Genomic DNA, 21,011 nt, shown 5'->3' with positions numbered 1-21,011 from the left:
ATGGAAAAATAAGACATCCCCCTGAAAATAAGACCTAGGGCATATTTTGGCATTTCAAAAAATATAAGACAGTGCCTTATCATAGAGGAAACAGGGTACGTAATATGTTGGAGCTATATAAATCCTGTTTAATAATAATAATGCCACTCTCCCAGCTACTGAGAGTACATAACAGTGCCAAATAAATTGTAAGAGGTAAGTAGACATTGACAAGGCTCTCTTATGTGACACCTATGTACTTTCCGAGCAAGGATCAGATTTAAAGTGGAACTGTCATTGAAATAAAAAATGACACCTTTATCTTCCGCAGAGCCCTCAATCTCTCCATGTTTGGCTTTCCTCTGATCCCACGTCATCCTGGATTCTTTCTTCATTCCCGTCAGGAGGGCATTTTCTTTCTTCGTCTTCCGGCTTCTACCTACGTCAGCTACGCGCGAGATTGGGTGACATTTCCTTCTATGAATGTAACGTGCTGATCTCACTACACATACATGGGAAAGATTTCCAAGCTTGGGAATGGGCAGTGGGAGCAACCCAATGCCTCCTGGGATATGTGACGTATGTACCCCAGGGGGCTCTGGGCTCCTCATTCAGCCTTTACCCCCACATTAGTAAAGACAGAAGCAGAGGGGTCTCCGCTTCCTTTAAAAAAAAAAAAAGGATTTAGACAAAAAGTTTTAAGAATTCTTTACCGTTTAATGTAAAGTAAAAACAAATGATAGGTCTGCTTTTATCTTTGACGCGTCACACTAAACTCAAAACACTGGGCTCAGATTTGGCAAATGTAAAGAAATATAAACTTTCCATAAACAAAACTACAGAAATGTGATTGATTGACATTCTTGGTTGAGCCTGGTCATATGTGTTAATAAGATGTGGAGATTCAGATCTCCGAGGGATATATGGGGTGCCCCCATAATATAGGAGATTTTAGTGTTTCTAGAGGAAAAATGATGGTGAGAAAATGGGGGTTGCCGTTTGCTAATTTCTTAAAGTAAAAAGGGAAAAAGGGAATGCAAGGTCTGCTTTGCCGAGATCCCCCAAACAGGTAAATAAGAAAAAAATGGAATTAAACTCTAAAACATCAAACATTGCCATTGTACAAAATTCTTTTTTTTATTTTCTTTTTGTTTAATTAAAATACTTTTTTTTGTATGTGTGTACATGTATGGTTCACTGTACAGTCCTTGCATCTGTAAGATAGTCACATGACATAGAAGAAGGGTTGAAGACATGGCAGCGGCATGCAGGGAGTCTCTAAGATAACTGTGCTGGAAGAGAGCAAAATGTTTTGCATGCTGGCACATTGTGGCGAGTGCCGGAGGTCCCCCACAGTGGTTTATTTATGCATTAAGGCCGGATCCACACTGGCCAGAAAATGTTTAAAACAATAGGCTGGAGAGGATACACTTTTATTAGTGAACCTGGGTGATCCAGCAAACCTGGAATGGATTTCTTAAAATTCATTTGTTATTTGTTAGCAAATGTTTTCAATCCTGGACCCTTCCAGGTTTGCAGGATCACCCAGATGTGTATCTTGTCCAGGCCTTGGAGAGCTTTATTAAATCAAGTGTTGAATCATCTAAAAAGTAATTATTATTAATAAACAGGATTTATATAGCGCCAACATTCTGCACTAAGATATCAGCCCTTAATACAGGGGTGCAAACTCAAATACACAGAGGACCAAAATTAAAAACTTAGACAAAGTCGTGGGCCAACCTTGAAATTTATTGAAAAAAATTGAGGAAGTTTTTCCTTCTCTTTGGTTATAAAACCTTTTCATATGGAAACAAAGAGGTTTTGGTTCAGATTATGGAACAAGCCTATAATAGAGAAAGAGGCATAAGAATTTTTTAGTAATTTTATGAGTTGCTGGAACTCCATCCTCACTAAGATCGCACCGCTACTACAAATCCCTGCGTCTATAAAACAGTCCAATGCGGGGCCACGGTCTATAGACACGAGTGATGCTGGGAATTGTAGTAGCGGCGCTATTTCAGTGTAGTGGTGGGCCAGCTGCAATTCATATTTAGGATTCCTTTGGGGGCCAAAAAAATTGACGTTGCGGGCCAGATTTGGCCCGCGGGCCAGAGTTTGACACCCCTTGCCTTAATATGTATATGTAAGTATATGATACACATTGTTATATGCATGTATGTCTTCCAGCATTACGAGGGGTCACCAATGAGGGTATAGTTGTTCCCCAACATTGGATGGGACCCTGACAGCTGCCCATCTCACTGACAAATGTTTCATTGCTGCTGGATCTTTGCATCTCACAGCTGATTTTATCCTTTAACGCATCAACCAGATCTCATTCAGTATATCTAGAAAAGTGGTATAATTCCCCTTTAAGCACCAGCCACTTGTTTTTGCCTGAAGACATGTCGGATATTTCCTTTTGTTAGACTTTACATGACGCTGATTGCATTTCCAGTCTCCTGCAGCCTGGTAAGGATAATAATTGCTCTGACAGGAGAAATGGAGTACTTAGGCTACTTTCCAAGCTGGAGCATCCTGTCCTTAAAGGACCTGGCTTCAAACATTGTGCAGAATAACAGAATAGATTCACATCTTGCCATCGCCTATAGAAGACCACGACATGTCACACCTCCTGTCATTGGGTATTGTCACTCCTTTCCATGCATGGTGCTATATGCTACAACATGCTATTGGTACAATTATGGTAATTCTGAATAAAAGCAATAGCCAAAGCACAGAGATAATAAAACTAAGGTATGATTATATATCACACCCTTTTCCCACCAAAAAATAGCTCACCTTAATCTGCCCTCATATTACCCTGTTGACCGTTTGGTAAAAGTCTATCTATCTATTGCAAAGTGTTACATAGATTTATTGTGATAGGTAAATGGATAGATTAATATTGTTAATATTATTATTAATAAACAGGATATATAATTAATTAGGGGTAACAAATGTGATTATGGTGCCCTTTCAATATTTGGCCTCTAGGTGGCAGAATGAGAGTTGATTTTATTATGCATTGAAATGAGAAATGCGTAGGAATTCGAACGGCTGTGCACCAAAATACAGCCAGATTGGTGTATAAATGTACAAATGTATAAATAAAGCCCTAAGAGAGATTGTACAATCACATTATATTATGCACGACTCCTTCACATATATGCTTGCTTTTATGCATCAAAAGAGGGCTCCAATAGACCAAAAAACGTACCTACCTTTGTGTCCTACAGCACACAACAAGACAACATGTGCTCTTCAATACATTCATTGTGGTGTGCATGGATGCCAATTGGAAAGCAATTGCTTTTTCTATATATATATACATGGTGGCTCAGAGGTAGCACCCTGGTAGCCTTTGGTCCCAGGTTACAATCTCAGCCAAGGCACTATCTGCATGGAGTTTGTTACTTCTCATGTATTTGTGGGGGTTCTCTGGTTTCCTCACACAATCCCAAAAAATCATGCAGTTAGGTTAATTGACTTACCCCACAAAAATCAACCTTAGACTGTATTAATGACATATGATTATGGTAGGGACATTAGATTGTGAGCTCCTTTGAGGGACAGCTAGGGACATGACTATGGACTTGTACAGCGCTGTATAATATGTTGGTGCTATATACTGTAAATATTGTGTAATAATAATATATACCTTGGGATGCCATTGAATAAACTGTGATGCATCATAGCATGTATGTACATCATAGCATGCATACTCAATGCTTTGTTGTACTTCTGTAAAATACAATAATTGGGCAATACAACACAAAAATGGTCTTTAGCGCTCATTGGCACCATAATGCGGTGCTCAGCAATGCACGTCACCATGCATTGAGGTGTATTACATTCAAAATGATAGGGGCTTCCAATGTTCCGAAAAATAGGTCACTCATTATTATTTGACGCTCCATGCAAATCATTTGTTTGCACTTTAAAGCAAGTTTGTTGCCAGTGCTGTGTAGATCTGCATTTGGGTGCTAATACCTTGGGATGTTCATTCTTTTCCCAAAAGCGTTGTTATATTTCAGAAATATTATTAGGATCATGTTATGTAAAACATTTAGAGGCAAATCAGCGTTCCAGCAACATACTAAATAAAATAATAATGTGGTGGGAGTACAGAAATGTTATTACAGCCGGTCTTACCTCCCCCTTCCCTGGCTGAGTTTATATAACAGTCAGATGGGGAGAACATTGCTTCCTATCACCTCCTCCTCCTACCCAAAGGCCAAGCTTCATCTATGGTGACAATAGGCGTGAAATGCGTCGGAGATAGGTGAGCGGCGCTCGGTGACAATGCAATACAGTCCACTATTCTGATAGAAATACAAGAGCAAGAAATATCATGGAGGGACAAGTGGAAGAAAAGCAATGCTGCAGCTACAACCAGGATCTCCAGCACAAGGTATACAGAATATAAAGAATAATAATAATGTGTGAGTGTGCAAAGTCTGTGTATTGCAAAGTGATGGATATTATTATTATTATTATTATGAAATGTATTTATATAGAGCCAACATATATTAGGGTATGCAAATGACAGATACAAAGAATGACACAGAGAGGAGCCTGCCCCAAAGAGCTTACACTCTAAGAGATAGATAGATAGATAGATAGATAGATAGATAGATAGATAGATAGGTGGATAGATAGATAGATAGATAGATAGATAGATAGATAGATAGATAGATGATAGATAGATAGATAGATAGATAGATAGATAGATAGATAGATAGATAGATGGATAGATAGATAGATAGATAGATAATTTCTGATTTATGAATGATCTTTATGGTTTATTTAGCTTTGTATATGAGCTACGCCTACACTTTATTTATCTAATTATATGCAAGAACAGCTTTTGACTTTTTTGAATTTCCCCTGCACAATATTTGGTATTGATTTACTTTATGAACTAAGGTCACATTATCTTTGCTAGCTGAACGTTTCCTTCGTAAATCATAACACACACATCTATAAATATAGGGAAATGGAGGCATTTGGGGGATACCATCCTCACCAGGCGTGTTTTACCTCTGACTTCAGTTCTTGTCACGGATCCGGGACATGTATGGAGATCAGACAGTCAGACGCTCGTGTCCTCATTCCTCTTCCAGGTCAGAAATGTGTCAGCATAAAGCCAGATAGGTTGTCAGCCATGGTGATATTAGGTATTCCATTATATGGTATGTTTATTATTGTGGCAGTTCATTCATTATGTGCACCAGTTGGGAAGATGACTGGGTTTAAAGCCATGGCATTATTATTAATATTATTATTAATAATAATAATAATAATAATCAACAGGTTTTTTATAGCGCCAACATATTACGCAGCGTTGTACAAAAGATAGGGGGTACAAATGATGGATAAATACAGCCAGTGACACAGGAGGAGGAGGGGACCCTGCCCCGAAGAGCTTACAATCTAGGAGGTGGGGGAAGCGGCATACAATAGGAGGGGGATTTGTATTGTTGGGTATGTCGTGAGGGTTTAAGAGACAGAAAAAGACTTGTAGGTGAGTTTGAAAAGATGGGTTTAAGAGCTCTTTTAGGCGCTACCCTCTGTATGTCCCTGGTTGTCTATAAGTAAATTATATAGTCAGGTATGTCCAGCTCCGCTTATATAAATTCCAGGGACATCATTGGACACCCGTGCTCTAATGTTCTATTTTTTTCGGGTATTGGCTGCACATTTTACATTGCTGTTTGTTTTCTGCTTCTCTCTCCCACGCCTACATCTGTTCTTTAATGATCACTTTGCTGTTAATTAATATAAAAAATCTTGTACAGCCGCATTATTATTGCTCTGCTGCCATGATAACAGACAATAGCCACAGCTTATGAAGAACAATAAAAGAATAATGACCCCAAACCAATATTGTCTGCTGTTATCAAAACATTTCAACTAATTAGCAGTTTTATGTTTTCATTGATTGCACTAAAGCTTTATTCACATGGATGTTCAAAAAAGAACATGAACGTTCCAAATAAATATTTTATTTTTTTTATTAGCATCTATCAGGATTTATATTATATATTTGTTGTTGTTTTGTTTTTTTGATTTTTTTGCATCCCCAATGCCCAGTGATTCTTGTCACAGGGATTCTTCCTACTCACTTCCTACATCAGTAAACCTAGAAAATGGATTTTGAATAATATATGAACGCTGGATTAATGATTTTTAGGATGCTTCTATTGACTTAGATGATGTTGTTGATGCTCACTAAAAAAACGGCATTTATAAGCCTAATAGACACCATTGAAAAACAAAATACAAATGATAAATATACATGTATGGATCCCTACCCATTAAACTGTCATCACATGGCTTTTTTCTATACGCAATTATACTACTGGAGTATGACAAATACAATGTCGCATTCTGACTCCCAGGATGAATAAATCAAGGATCTCAGGTGAGATAACATCTTGTTTTACTAACGCGTTTCGCAGTTGAGTTATTTCTTTCTTACAGCACAGGACCTCAGTTGTACTCTTTTATAAGAGTGCATATTCAGTATTCAGTACTCATCTGATACCTCAAGGTTATGGTCCCAAATAAGACCGAAGACGCCTATGAGGTGAAACGCGTTGGTAAAGCGTTGTTTTCTCTCTTGAGATCCTTTATTTTTTTCATCTCAGAAATCAGAATGGAACATTGTTTTTGCCATACTCTAGTAGTGCAATTGTATAAAGAAAAAGCACTTCTTCTCTCATTAGAGTTTAATGGGTAGGGCTCAGTTCATGTATCTTTATAATTAATACTTTGTTTTTGAATAAATAATTCTGTTATACTTTATTTATAATATATGTAATCTGCCAACAAAAAAGCCCTGTCTTTATCTTATCTTAAATTTTCTTTTAACATTTGGGGTTTTGGAAACACTTTTGAGTTGAAGAGAAGGGAGTTACCTAACTACCTATAAAATGAATAATATCAACTAATAATATCAAGTCAAACCAATTTTGATCATTTTAGTAAAATGAATTGTTTTAGAGTCACTTTTGTCACTTTCCCACATATATTATGAATGTATTTTGGAGGCGTATTTCTGATGACCTCAACGCCCAACCACAGAGTAAAAAACACATATGACTCTTAGCCTACGTACACACGTCAGATGATCTGGTGCGTGTACAGTGCTCGTCATCCATCATCCAGACGACCATCCTGCTGGATTCAGGGACGACGAACGATCATGATGAAAGTGTAAGGGAGAGAGCACAGCGGGGTGCCGCTTCATTGTTCTCCCTTTTCCATAGAACAGAACAGCCCTGTATGTACAGAGCTCATTCATGCATCGTTCAGTCTTTTGTCGTTGGAAAGGTTTGTGAGAGATCCAGTTCAGCTACAATTATTGCACGTGTGTACAGGTCGGTAGAGAGAAACAAGAGATTTAAAAGAAGAAGTACATACCCTTGCCTGTAGTAATAATTGGGTGGCCCGACTTCTTACATTATGCATGTAAATTGAAAAGAAAACAAAGGACTAGTAATATGAAATATGTTTTCGAGAAATAAATATTGATAACATTACATACAATTACATTTGGTAATACATACAAAATAGATCATTTGAAAGATGCCCTGTCCTATTACATGTCATAGGAGTGAAAGGCCAATGTCTATATAGATATATTTTTCATCCTACCCATGTACAGTATGGGAGGAGTAGAAGTGTGTGTTTTTCACGATTTCTAACCCAACGCATTTCGCCTTTGGGCTTCTTCAGGGGTAATAAAGCAACCGTAGAGTAGAGTTATAGATTATTGTTAGTGACGGAAAACAAAATGGATAAATGGAATTGGATAATTCACAGACTAGTAAAGATCTATTGCTAGTAGAATATCAGTCATATATTTGATGTTAGGTATCCAAATCAATTGGTTTAGGTGCAAAAGTATCAAATATTTTACTACATTAGAAAGAAAAGGAGAGAAGAGATAGGCTTCTACAAAGACACCATAGGTTTACAAATAATCATGTATAAAAACAGTATAATTTTATTATTCTTTAAATACAATAACAATTATTTTAAAAGTAATAATAAGCTTCTATTACAAATTGGCATGATAGTGGAATGTATAAACACTATAAAGGAAAATATTGGATATATTGTATTTATATTGTGTATTGGATAATTCACAAACATAATTGCTTGTCTTTATATCACATGAATTCTTCTCATAACAATTCATCTAAAGAGTCCCTGCTAGGGGGAGACCTGTCCTCGTACAGCAAACTCTGCAAAACACTTGGAATGCTAAAGCAGCGTCATCACGTATATATTGCACTTGTCTTAGGGTCATTTAAACCTGTGATGGGCCACAGAGGTAAGCCGTGGGCTTTTCCATGGCTCCAACCTCTTCTATTCAAGTGAATGGTAGTGGTTGGGATCCTTTTAATGCATGTACATCTGCAGTGGTGTTAGATCATGGCAAAGTTTGGAAACATGACATGCAATGATTGGCCTTGCAGTTGTGGCCTGAAGAACTGCACCACAACCTCTGTTGCTTGCAAATCTTGTTGCCTGTGGGGCAGTTTGTCTCCTTCGCAGTCAGGAGCGGTCACACCATGGGGCTCTTATTGCCAGCTAATAGAACCTGCACTGTACCATCATGGAAAAAAGTCATTTGCTTTTATGGATGCGTATGTGCATGGATGGGTGTTGAGGGTCCATAGGAAATGAATGCCCCCTGCTCCCATACAGTGACCAAGCGTAGGACAGCATTAGTTTGCTGGTCACAAATAATCTTCCCCTTTAGCTTGGATCTTTTGCCTAGTGTCAGTAAGACTAACTTCATAGCTGCTGATGTGCACTGCACAGAGGTAATACGCTGCATGGGTTCATTGTGGTGCCATTCATTTTAAACCAAATCCCAAGCACTGCATTGCACCACAATGCATGGTAATGATGTTGTGATGCATTGTGTCGGAAATAATAGTGCCAATCCATTTTGGGTCCATTGCGGTACATTACCAGCCCATTTATTTCAAATAAGTTGCTGCAATGTACCCCAGTGTTCAAGAGTAACCCCAGCCTCAAACACCACAATCCTGAAGTCTTTGCATTATTGAAAGTTTCCAGTTGCAGCAGTGAACAGAATGCTTTTTTCTATGCTGCATGATCAATTGTTTATCATCACGTGTTTGCCTAGCATGAGGCTGAAACTCTGAATAATGGATGCAAGTGCACATTTTTTGTTTAATATATTCTCACAGGGCATCTGATAAGAGCATTGCACAGCAAATTAAATATGTATATACCCAGGTAAGATCATCGGGGATTACGAGTGGGGCACGGACGGTCAGGTGGATGGCAGACCCACCTCCCAATGTTCTGGGATTGGAAGTAGGGACATCTTTTAGCATATATTATGTACAGCATGCATGTATAAAGTGCTGACATATTACACAGCTCAAGTCCATAGTCATGTCAATAGCTGTTTCTTAGAGGAGCTCACAATCTAATGTCGCTACCATAGTTATATGGCATTAACATTTTTTTAGGTGTGAACCAATTACCCTAACTGCATGGTTTTGGGATGCAAAAAAAAACACCGCTCTGATGCCCCTAATTACAAAAAAGAATTAATGACGAGGTAAAATTACAAATGTTTCTTTGTTTCTAATAATTTTCAAAATAACAAATCCAATAATTTAAAGCTGCACCCCAAGTAAAATCAAGAGTCCTTGCAGTGAAGGCAGCATTACAATAATGTGGTAACACACTGCCATCTACTGATTAAATGTGGGGTTACAATTTGAAAAAGCACCAAACCACCCTGCTGGCTAGAGGTAAGAATTGAGTTCCAAACTTCTTGGACAAGGATTAATTTTATTATTATTAATATTATAATAAACAGGATTTATATAGCACCAACATATTACTTAGCGCTGTACATTAAATAGGGGTTACAAATGACAAACAAATACAGACAGTGACACAGGAAGAGGAGAGGACCCTGCCCCGAAGAGCTTACAATCTAGGCGATGGGGGAAGCAGCACAGGGATCTGTTGAACATTTTTTGTGGTCCCTGTAATAGCAGAAAAAGAACACATTGCTATCTGTAGTGCTTCTAAAGACAGTTGAAAAAAATGCTAAGAGTTATAGTCCCTATATGGGACTTTTCCTTGGTAGAGAATAAGTTACTGCCATTATAACACATGGATGTGAAAGATTCTCCATCATAGAGTGTTTCGATGAATGTCAGATTCACTGTTTATAAACAGACCCCTAGGACTGAACATAGAATTTGTAAATCTGTTACTTGTTCTGAATCGGCAAAGTACAGGTTCTCTTTAAAGTAAATGTCTTAAAGTAAATGATCGAAATGCTTGAATAGGTATAGTAAATGACCAATCATTGTCTTCTATGTTTCCTTTTCTTAGACTATTCTCGTGGGAGACAGTTGTGTTGGAAAGACATCGCTGCTTGTACAGTTTGACCAGGGCAAATTTCTCCCGGGATCTTTCACCTCTACCGTTGGTATTGGATTCACGGTAAGTCAGCCAAGAATCAAGCTGGCCATTGACTTAGTAATATGTATTGTGTTATTTGTCTTTTATTGATTTTCAGATTTAAAAAAATTAGATTTTTTTGAAGTGATAGGGCAAATGGGTGTCTTTTCTGGTGTTGGGTTGTAACAGTTCATGGTAAAAGTTTTTAAAAGTTTAAAAGAAAAACAAACTTAAAAAGAAATACAAAAGTGCCATTCAACTTCCTGGGAATGTTTTCCCCAATGTGTTCCCCAAGAACAAAACTAGCCGGTGGGTGTACAATCTGGCAGAAATAATGGGATGCAGTGTACACAGTAAAGGTTATTACAAAGTGGGGCTACCTAGCACTATGAAGGGGCAGGGTACATATTAAAGGGGTGAAGGATTATACATGGTGGGTCTCCTTTAGTAATGGAAGGCAATAATATAAGGGTGGTAGCAATGCACATACCTCAAAGGTGCCTTTTATTATAAAGTGGGTCTCCCTATCACCAACATAGACTGGGAGCAGGGTACCGGGGGTGCAGTACAAGGTAGATAGTGTGCAGAGCAGGGTGGATGGAATATACATATTCATAGGGTGAAGTACAAGGCCCACAGTGCACAATACAGGGCATGCAAGCTATATAGTGGACATTGTAGGGTACATAGGGCAGAATAGAAGGTACATAGGGTGCAGTACAGGGTATATAAGCTACAGTGCTGGGCACATAGGGTGCAATTTAGGGTACATCGTGCACAATAGAAGGTACATGGGGTGCAGTACACATTACATAGTGTGAAGTGCAGGGTACATAGTGTAAAGTGCAGGGCAACGCACATAGGGTGCAATGTAGGGCACATAGGGTGCAATGTAGGGTACATAGGGTGCAATGTAGGGTACATAAGGCGCAATAGAGGGTACATAGGATACAGTAAAGGGTACACAGGATGCAGTACAGGGTACATAGTGCACAAAGCAGGGTACTTGGGGTGCAGTACTAAGTACACAGGGTAAAGTAGATGGTATACGGGGTACATAGCGTGAAGCAAAGTTTACACAGGCTACAGTAACGGGGTGCATAGTGTTTAGTAGAGGGTGCATTGGGTGCAGTAGAGGCTACACAGGATGCAGTACAGCTTACAAAGGGTGCATTTGAGGGTACATAGGTTGCAGTACAGGGTATAGTGGGTGCAGCTGAGGTTATACAGGATACATGGGGTGCATTACAGGGCACACAAGCTATATAGTGTGCAGCACAATACACAGGGTACATAGGGAGCATTGCAGGGTAATGGGTGCAGTACAGGGTACAAAGGGTGCAGCTGAGGGTATACAGGGCACACAGGGTGTAGTACAGGGCACACAAGCTATATAGTTTGCACAGGGTGCAATACATGGCACAAAGGATGCAGTGTAGAGAACAAAGGGCACAATAGAAGGTACAGAGGGTGCAGTAGAAGGTGTAGCGGGTGCAGTGCGGGGTACATAGGCTGCACTCATCCCAATTCACCGGTATTTGGGGGGCACAGGCAGTTAACATCTGATACTTCTGCTCCACATCACTGAGCATGGCATAGCACCGATTCCCCGGCTCCCCTGTACGCTGCAATGTAATTTCAGCTCAGGAGCTCACTGGCATTCCACAGGACACCCATCTATGATCACTGATTTCCAAACACCACAACAAGAACTCATATGACAGGTAACATGTCAGGTATACTAAGCCAATATTTACCTCGTCAGCATCCATATACAACAGAGACAGCAATTGTATGAAAATATCAACACATTATGTAATCAAGATACTGAACATTGCCAAAGGAAAGACACAGTGCTAATAATAGAAACACAATGTGTCACTGTGGTATCATCAGATATAATCATCTATATATAAAATACAATCACAGCACACTTATACTTAGTAATATTTATTTGCAATGTTTTTACAAACTGCAGAAATTCCTGGTACCTTCTCTGGATAAACACTGGAGCAGATGGCATCTATGTATGGAGAATTAAACTACATATAGATGTGATCTCTATAAAGATATATGTATGCCACAGCTTTGCTGGTTGTTAAAGTAAACATCTGTGACAGCTTATATTGTGTTACAGTGTTCCTTACTGTTTACCCACTCATTATTCAATTACCACCTTCATGCCTAGACTTACTCATAAAAGAGGGTCTGCAGAGGAATCCTGAATTTGCAGATATAACTTATCATGCAAACAGTAGTGGCTGTAGCCAATAGTGGGCCCCTGTGCAGAAGTGACTTGGGGTTGGGGTTGTTGTTGGCTGCAAAGGATCTGAAGCAGGGGTGTAGTGGGTGGGAACGCCATGCCCTCATTTTTTTCGGGAATGGGCACACATGCCTACTCCTAATTTGCAAAGAATTCTTTGGTGATTTGCGGCTCTGGCCGGTCCGCACCCCTGCAGAGTCAGGAGATGGACCCTGCTGGGGGGGGGGGGGGGGGCGCACCTGCTAGAGCAGGCATGGGCAAACTATGGCCCGCGAGCCTTATACGGCCCAATAGGGATGTTTCTTTGGCCCTTCTGGCGGTCTGTGGCTCTGGCCGGTGCCACCCCGAGCAGGCTCAGGTGAAGGACACCGCTGGGGGGGGGGCGCACCAGCCAGAGCCGCGGAACACATGCCCCAGATCTGAGCCTGCGATGGTTTTGCCAAAGTTTGCCAACCCCTGTGCTGGAGTCACAGATCATGTCTCCTGTATGGATATTGCAGGCTCAGGACTGGGCGTGTTGTCTCTCTGAACACAACCACTACCTTTGAGTGACACATAGGCAGGAGTGTAGTTGGACGGGTACATTTACATTTACAGTACCGTGCCCTCTTTTCTTTTTTTACGACCACACCCCTGGTCTGGCGAGCTCATGCACTGGCACACTTTGCACCTCCGTCCTATGTCCACCCCGGCTATCAAGTGCATTGGTGCTACCTTTGCCTTCCTGTCCTTAAGACACAACAGGAAACCAGATGAAATCTATCACAATTTAACGTTTCGTCCTACAATTGTCCCTGCCACAGGTGACCCCATTGGAGGATTCTTCCTCACTTATTGCTCTGATGACAACTCAAAGGACTCTGCCTAAAAAACATAGCATCGGACTTCCCCTTCTGGGAATCATTTATTGTTACTGAAACTCATGGACCTATAAGTTTCCCCACCAGGGAATGTCAAAATTCCTGTTTATATCCTGAAATAGATATCCTGATATATATCCTGAAATAGAACCCAAAATTTTGGATTAGCAACTACTTTCTGTTGTAGTGGTCACAAGGTCTGATAAATAGATCTACCTACTGGGACAACAGTAATACAATATAGGGTCTAACCCTTCCCTACGTTATCCAAAAAATGTCCCTATGTCTCTACATACTCCTAAATAATGTCCTAAGAGCCCCTTCTGTGAACTCCCATCAGAGAGAGTGCACGGAGTGACGACGACCATAGACTACAATGCAGACCACCTGCGCAGAGCTCTGCAGGACACGTGGGCGGAGAATGTCCCGCCTTTCTTATGTACCGGGCGTGGCTTTTTACCTAATAAGGCGTTTCGTAGGCGGAGCGTGCCACGCAGGGAGTCTTGAAGCCACGCCCCGTCTCTTGGCCAGCTCGCGCTGCTGTCCCCGCCCAGTTCCTGGATCGGTTGCTGCGCTACCAGCATGTCCATGGCTGTCAATGGGGCTGTGCAGACATCGGTCAACGGCCGAGGCCCCCCCCGATCACCCGCATCCGTCTACGACCTGGCCTGCAAGGTGCTGTGTGTGTGAGTGGAGTCCAGGTGTGACAGATGAGCCCAGGTGCAGGGAACCCTCCACATCCAGCTGCTGTGGAACTACAAGTCCCAGCATGGCCCTGGTAGCTTATGGCTGGCTGGCACTTGTGGTTCAGCAATACATAGAGGTTTAATGGATGCCTGGACCAGCCAATAGGTGATTGGGGATTGTGAGCCTGCATGCTGGCCATTTATTGGGAATCTATCGGTCGCATGCAGATTTTGTCATGGGCGTAAATCGACCCAAATCGGTGCTGATAATTGTCAGCTATTCCTGGTGCAGTTCTGATCTTCCTATAAATTGATCAATAAATTGCACAGACCAATCAAGAATCTCTGTGTGCAAATTCCCCTCTTCATTAATTTTGTATTCACTTGTAATGAAACCTTTAAAATTGCTAGAATTTATAAGATCCTGTAGCTCCTCCTCTTCTGGGCGTGTATTCACTGTCCGTGCTGACCCATCCCCTTTGCCTCTATCCTACATATTATTAAACAGGATTTATATAGCGCCAACATATAATGCAGCGCTGTACATTAACCTTTAACATGCAGCAAGGGGCTAAGATGATTACCATTGATTAGTGTTTACCAATCAGGGGCGCTGGGGGCTCCCGGAGTAATTTGTGACCCTCAGGTCAGTGTAGGTGACCCCAATGATGTTTTTGGCTATGTGTTGGGTGACATTCTTCTCAATGGCGGGCAATGTAAGAGGAATTCTTCCCACTGACCATCACACTAATGTACTGTGATCTGAGAATTATAGAAGGGGCCCTAAGATCTGAAAGGTATTTCACGGGTCCCCCATGTTAACGTTTGAGAAACCCTTCTGTAGGATGTCTCCTATGAGTCTGCCGACACCCATTGCTGGTCTCTGGGATTTTACATTTCCACACCAATGAATCCGGTGAATGACCGGTTCTCTTTAAGCTCTCAGTGAGTCGATCAGATAACATTGCGGTTCAGGCACTGGCACTCGGCATATGATGATCACATGACCTGCCGTACAGTAACTGTCACCTCCGTGCTGATTGGATCAAAGTCACAATCTTCTGTTTTCTGAAAACATGCTACAATGTAACATTCATTACACATAGGGCTCTATTATAGAGGGGTGAATCTGACATTCCCTTGTGGGAATCAAATACTGCCATTAAAACACATAGAACTGGAAGATTCCCACTAGGGAATGTTTGAGGGAATGTCAGATTCCCCGCTTTATAAAGGTGTATCTGTCTGTCTCCCTGTTGGGAGGGTTAGAAGCCTTATCGGTGTCTTTTCACCAGGATGAATATGGATCACTGGAGTCTGAGGGGTCCATTCACACGTTTTTAGCTCTTGTTTGTGCTTTCAGGTTCAGGCTGTGTATTGCATTAGGTGCAGTGAGTTGCCTGATGCTTCACATTACTACAAAAATCTCATCCGGCAAACCGGCACCATTTTCATTTCATTATTGTGTTGCTGCACAAGGAGCTTTTAAGGTTCCATTAAGAATGAAAGCCGCATTGCACAATGCATACATGTGAACGGGCCCCAAGTGTGGGCCATTTACACTATTGTGGTGCAGTAACACGCATTATTCTGCGCATTATCTTGCATCCTCATGTGCATTTGTAGGGTTGCTTATTCAGCAGAATGAACCCAAATGACGCTTGTTGCATTTCTAGCTGCATACTGCAATGTCACACAGTGTGCTGGGCTACATTGGACATTGGTAAAGTGCTATGTGGGTGCAATTCTGAGGATATGGATATCACTGCAGTGACTTGCGTTGCTGCACGCATTACCACAATGCAATACCCAGCCCTTTGTTATATCTCAACCCATTACATTAGGTGGTTGCATTAGTTTTCTTTTTAAGGCTATTTTGCAGGTAGAGAAAAACTCTTGTTGATCCTTTCAGAATCGCAATGTCGTTTCAAATTTCTGTGGACTGAGCTGAAATCTGAAATAATGCAATGACTATTCTACGCTCTCTATGATGGACTCCCTATGATGGGGGGAGGGGTCACTGGTAAAGCCCAATGGGTGGCTATGGTACAATAAAGTAATATTGTCACTTAGGAAGTGTTTTACTAGCAGGATCACCGGGGGTAAAAAAACGTGAAAAAAAGAATATAAATGCAGCCCTCACATCCCATGGCCTGGTTGCAATACATTTAATTTTTGTTTTGGAGTTTTGGCTTTAATTTGTCTGGTCATGGTGCACACTGCATGCAACAATGTTGGAAGTGTATACGAATGTGGACTTGTGTAGTGATCTCCATGTGCTCACGGCTGCACACATTACTGGAATGCCATTATTTGCACTTGTATTGCACTTTCACCATTGCACTTTCACCATTGCACCACACTGCACACCCGGCTCTCCAAGGCTGGAGAGAATACACTTTCGTCAGTGAAGCTGGGTGATCTAGCAAACCTGGAATGGATTTTTTCAAAGAAATTTGCTGTTTGTTAGCAAAAGTTTTCAATCCTGGACCAGATGCATTCCAGGTTTGCTGGATCACCCAGCTTCACTGATGAAAGCGTATTCCCCCTAAGCCTTGAAGAGCTTTAATAAATCAAGCCCAGTGTGTGTATGCACCATAGTGCATTGTGGTTGCACAGACAGTTGTAAGGAGTTTGGTTCCCTATTCAAATGAATGTGCTGCGCTAATGCATGTCAGTGACAAAAGTGCGGGCATGCAGATGTGCTGCAACACATAAAGGATCATTATACTTACAAATTAAAGTACAGATATTAATCACCGCATATCTGTCAGGAAGAACTGGTAATAGCATTCCCCATTTAAAAAAAAAAATGATATATACTTAATTTACGATTTGTTGTAAATGGCACCGCATTACTCCAGTGCAAGTAATGCGCTTTATATTTAACACATGCATTATTGCATTGCAACATTGTGAATTGGTCCCCAGAGTATCCTTCAGCTTCAGTTTTGGGGTGGTGAAATGCAGATCCTGAATTGATCTCAGGATCACCTTCATGGACAAAGCCCACATGTAAAAGAAGCGGCACTTGTGTACTGCAGGAGGAAAAGGCGCTATTTCTTCCCTCCCTACCCGTTGCGGGCATTGGAGTGTCGCATAGTACTTGTCCCTCCCGCCAGGCGCTGTGGCTTTTCCCTTAATACTATGACTTTATATTCTGCGTTGGTGTTTCCTTTATTGAACTCTGTGCCCCAATATTTACCCAGCGCACCCTGGCATGGATCAGCTCCTCTCAAGTACCCCTGTGCCCGAGCGCATTTATTCTTTGTAATCCTTTTAAATATGTGGAAATGTTCCAACCTCCTATTAGGTTTTCAATGACGTTAACTTTTTCCCAGCTCCATTTTCTAATATCGTTTTTCATAATTGTTATGAATTCAAGAAGAAAAGTATTTTTAAATGCACTTAGCCCTGGCTGGGAAACCAAATTCCTAATGACGCATGCTACTCAAATACATTGCGACGTGCCCAAGATTTAAAGTGGAACTGCAAAAGCTAACAGGTTTTTATTGCAGAAAGGACAGACCATGTGCCTTTTGATGGTTGCCGGTCTGTTTTTATGTACGCAGGAGTTAAATAATTCCCTGCTGGCCAATCAAAATGGCTCAAGGTTGCACAGAAGAGGAGCAAATGAAAATGGCAGCTCCATGGTCATTGGGTCTGCTTTATGTGAGCCCAGGCTGCCATGGACAGACCCCCTGAGAATATGGCACCACATCTCCTCTCACTTCCCAGTGCAGTACTGATATGTATGCTAGTTCTAAGGACTGTGCCAATAACTATGTGTTCCTTCAGCATTCTGACCACAACTAACACAGATAAAGATCTTTCCTGCCTTTGCATGCTTCAGCTCCTAATACCATAACGCCCCCCTGCCCCGCTCATTTCAATGGACAGCAGCTTCTGTATGGAGTCATGCAACAGAGGGCTACAGAGCTGCTGAATCAATGTCTCTTGCCCTTTACAATTAGGATACTTTGTAATCTTCTGCATTTTTGCCCCTTTCCCATTCAATCAGAATCAACATTTTTAGTTTTATCCAGCAAGAAAAAAATAATAGCTGGAATATACTACCAAATTTTATAACCCCCAACAACTGGAATTTTGCATCCCGGATAAATCCTTTTATGCCCTTTATTTGCAATTTCCAATTGCTAAATTGCCATTTGGGGGTAAAAACACATTTATGGTAAAGAAGAAGAAAATAAATGATGGAATTATATGCCCGGATTGAGGTTTGGGCATCATTAGGACTTGTATAGGTAAGGACCGGATTGATCATTGAGCACCTTGAATACAGGTGGGCAGATTCCCATTCAATGTCACCATTCTGATGCTGCATCTGACCCACTGTTTGCTTTTCATAGAAAGAGGCCCAAAAAGAAAACCCTAAGGTTGGAAAGTTTAGATGCCAAGCCTTAATTTTAAATGCAGTAAATGAGAGAAGGAAAGCAGGGTTGTTGTGCAAACTTAAATAAGGTAATACTGTTTTAATTTCATTAACGTCCAAAAAATTAACACACGTCATAGAAAGGAACATCAGGCCCACGTTGCACCCGGTGTGGTTTCATCATGATTTGGAATGACATGGTTAGACATTCCTAATGACGTGAATATTATGTAATGGGGTTTACCAATGTTACATTTCTGCTTTGTATGTTTGTTTGGATCTGGAAACAGGTTTGCTGTAAGCATTGGAGATTCAGTAACCTCAGATGGGCAGCAGGACTGTCGTCCCGGAATCACCTTGCAGAGGATTTATTATTTTGCAGTTAGCGTGCTGATATAAATATTAAATATCCTAATTCTGCCCTTTTTTACCCTTTCTTTTCATTTTTTGAGGGGAAGGTTAGCTTTAGGGTGTTTTGTGAACTTGTAGGCTTGGTTTTACCTGGCTCGGAGGATTATGTAATGAAAAGTAAATGGTGCTGGGGAGAAACCATTGACATGGGCCCTGGGCCGTATTCTGAATGGAGGGTTTGCTATATTCCTGATTTTCTATATTCCATTTGCAATAGGGCACCTATCTATCACAGTACTTATATTGGAAAGTAACAAGTTTGAGCCTTGTTTTATTGCTGACATAAAGCCCTGATGAAGGGGGAGGTTTGTAACCCGAAACGCGTTGGTGGATTGCTGGGGAAGTTAAATATATGGACTCACTTATCTTACCTTGGGCTGCCATTGTTTCCTGTACAGAGATGAGTTCATATCACAATAAAGAACATCAATTGCTGCCCAGGGATGATGTGCTGGGTGGGCTCCTGAGTTTTAGAAGGAAGGGGAAATTACTTGAACTTTGTCTTTATGGGCAGGTTAATTGGTAAATTCTGGTAAAAAGTACACTCTTAGCTAAATATAATATTATTTCCTCCCTTCTTGTACTGGGTATTCCTATGCCTTCCAAATAAATGCAAAATGCTGTTGGCATGTGTTGGCACCAGCACATTTAAGGACAATGGCTTAATGCCTAACAATTATTTTATGATGGCTTTTTAGCAGTCAATATAATCGAATGCCACGTTTTTGTTTCACTTTGTCTTTAACTTTTAGCTATTCCAGCTGTAATATTTACAGCTTTGCTTTCTCATGCAGTACTTCTTCTCTGCCATTAGATGTCACCAGTTGTCAGGGTTGACTGACAGCCAGCATCATTCGGTCTACTTCCTATGAGCCAAGGTTGTCACGGGCTTCTCCCATCAAGGTGTTGCCCTGTACTGTACTGAGCTCATATCACAATGAAGACCATCAATTGCTGCCCAGGGATCACTAGGGGTTGTGCTGGGTGGGCTCTTGAGTTTTAGCAGTTATTACCCCCCCACTATACATTGCACTTACCTAGCTCCCCACTCCACCCTCTTCCCTTATTCCAGCCGCTCCATTCCCATATAGAGAGAATTTGAAATGCCTGGTAGGATGTGTGTGACTCTTCCTTTGATGCAATTCTTTAATATTATCAATAATATTATTGATAAAAAAACAGGATTTATATAGCACCACACTATACAGTACATTAAATAGGGGTCGCAAATGACAAACACAGACCGTGACACTGGAGGAGAGGACCCTGCCCCAAAGAGCTTACAATCTAGTGTTCTAGAGAACGAAGTTTAGGCCTTCGAGGATGAAGGAAGGGTTCAAGTAATTGCTTGAACTTTGCCATTCATGGGCAGGTTATTTTATTTACCCAATATGCAGATGACCACGGGGGGTATTTGTGATGTGGCATATGATATAAAGATCAAAATATGGGCCAGCAAATTGGTAAAATATTTAAAATTTATATTGAATGGGAATACTGTCGTTTCCCTTTACGATGCCTATTTCTGTATATCAAGGTGAAGGATTACAAGGCTTGAACTTGAATTTGGTAAGAGGAACTAAAGCTTTGTTGGTCTGTTTTTGAGGAAGTCTTTTTTCAGATAACGCAGACGGTGAGCTAAATGCCCATACTGTCGGGGCCCATTGAACCCAAAACTTCAGGACCTTTCCCAAATCTCTAAAAGATAAATAAACCCGATATTTTGATGGGAGATCTGTTGGTGCCCTTTAACCTTTTGTATGTAAATGCTCGAAAGCTGTACAGTCTACACGTATGATATAATATAATATTGGTATGCAGCTGTTTGGTTAACACATGGACATATTAAGTAACAAGAGTTCAAAATCAGAACAAATCTTTATGGTGGACCGCTGAATGACACTACTCACCCTATTTTTCCAATTATCATTAGAACTTCTAAA

The 21,011-nt window shown here is 40.9% G+C and overlaps 1 protein-coding gene across 3 annotated transcripts in view; it reads left to right on the top strand.

Annotated features, from left to right (window-relative positions):
- Positions 1–4,184: 4,184 nt before the first annotated feature.
- Positions 4,185–21,011, top strand: part of RAB37 (RAB37, member RAS oncogene family) — a 35,487-nt gene continuing 18,660 nt past the window's right edge. Inside the window, exons 1-2 of one of the 3 annotated variants that reach the window (XM_072403329.1) lie at positions 4,185–4,396; positions 10,387–10,497. In XM_072403329.1, the coding sequence (XP_072259430.1) occupies positions 4,337–4,396; positions 10,387–10,497 (171 nt within the window). In that variant the 5' untranslated portion in view covers positions 4,185–4,336. Of the gene's footprint in view, positions 4,397–10,386; positions 10,498–14,109; positions 14,254–21,011 lie in introns of those variants that run through there. The other 2 variants (XM_072403327.1, XM_072403328.1) reach the window with 2 other exon arrangements.

The sequence above is a fragment of the Pyxicephalus adspersus genome, chromosome 3, assembly GCF_032062135.1.
Source record: "Pyxicephalus adspersus chromosome 3, UCB_Pads_2.0, whole genome shotgun sequence".
In the NCBI taxonomy this organism is placed as follows: Eukaryota; Metazoa; Chordata; class Amphibia; order Anura; family Pyxicephalidae; genus Pyxicephalus; species Pyxicephalus adspersus.
This window is presented reverse-complemented; position numbering and strand designations above follow the sequence as displayed.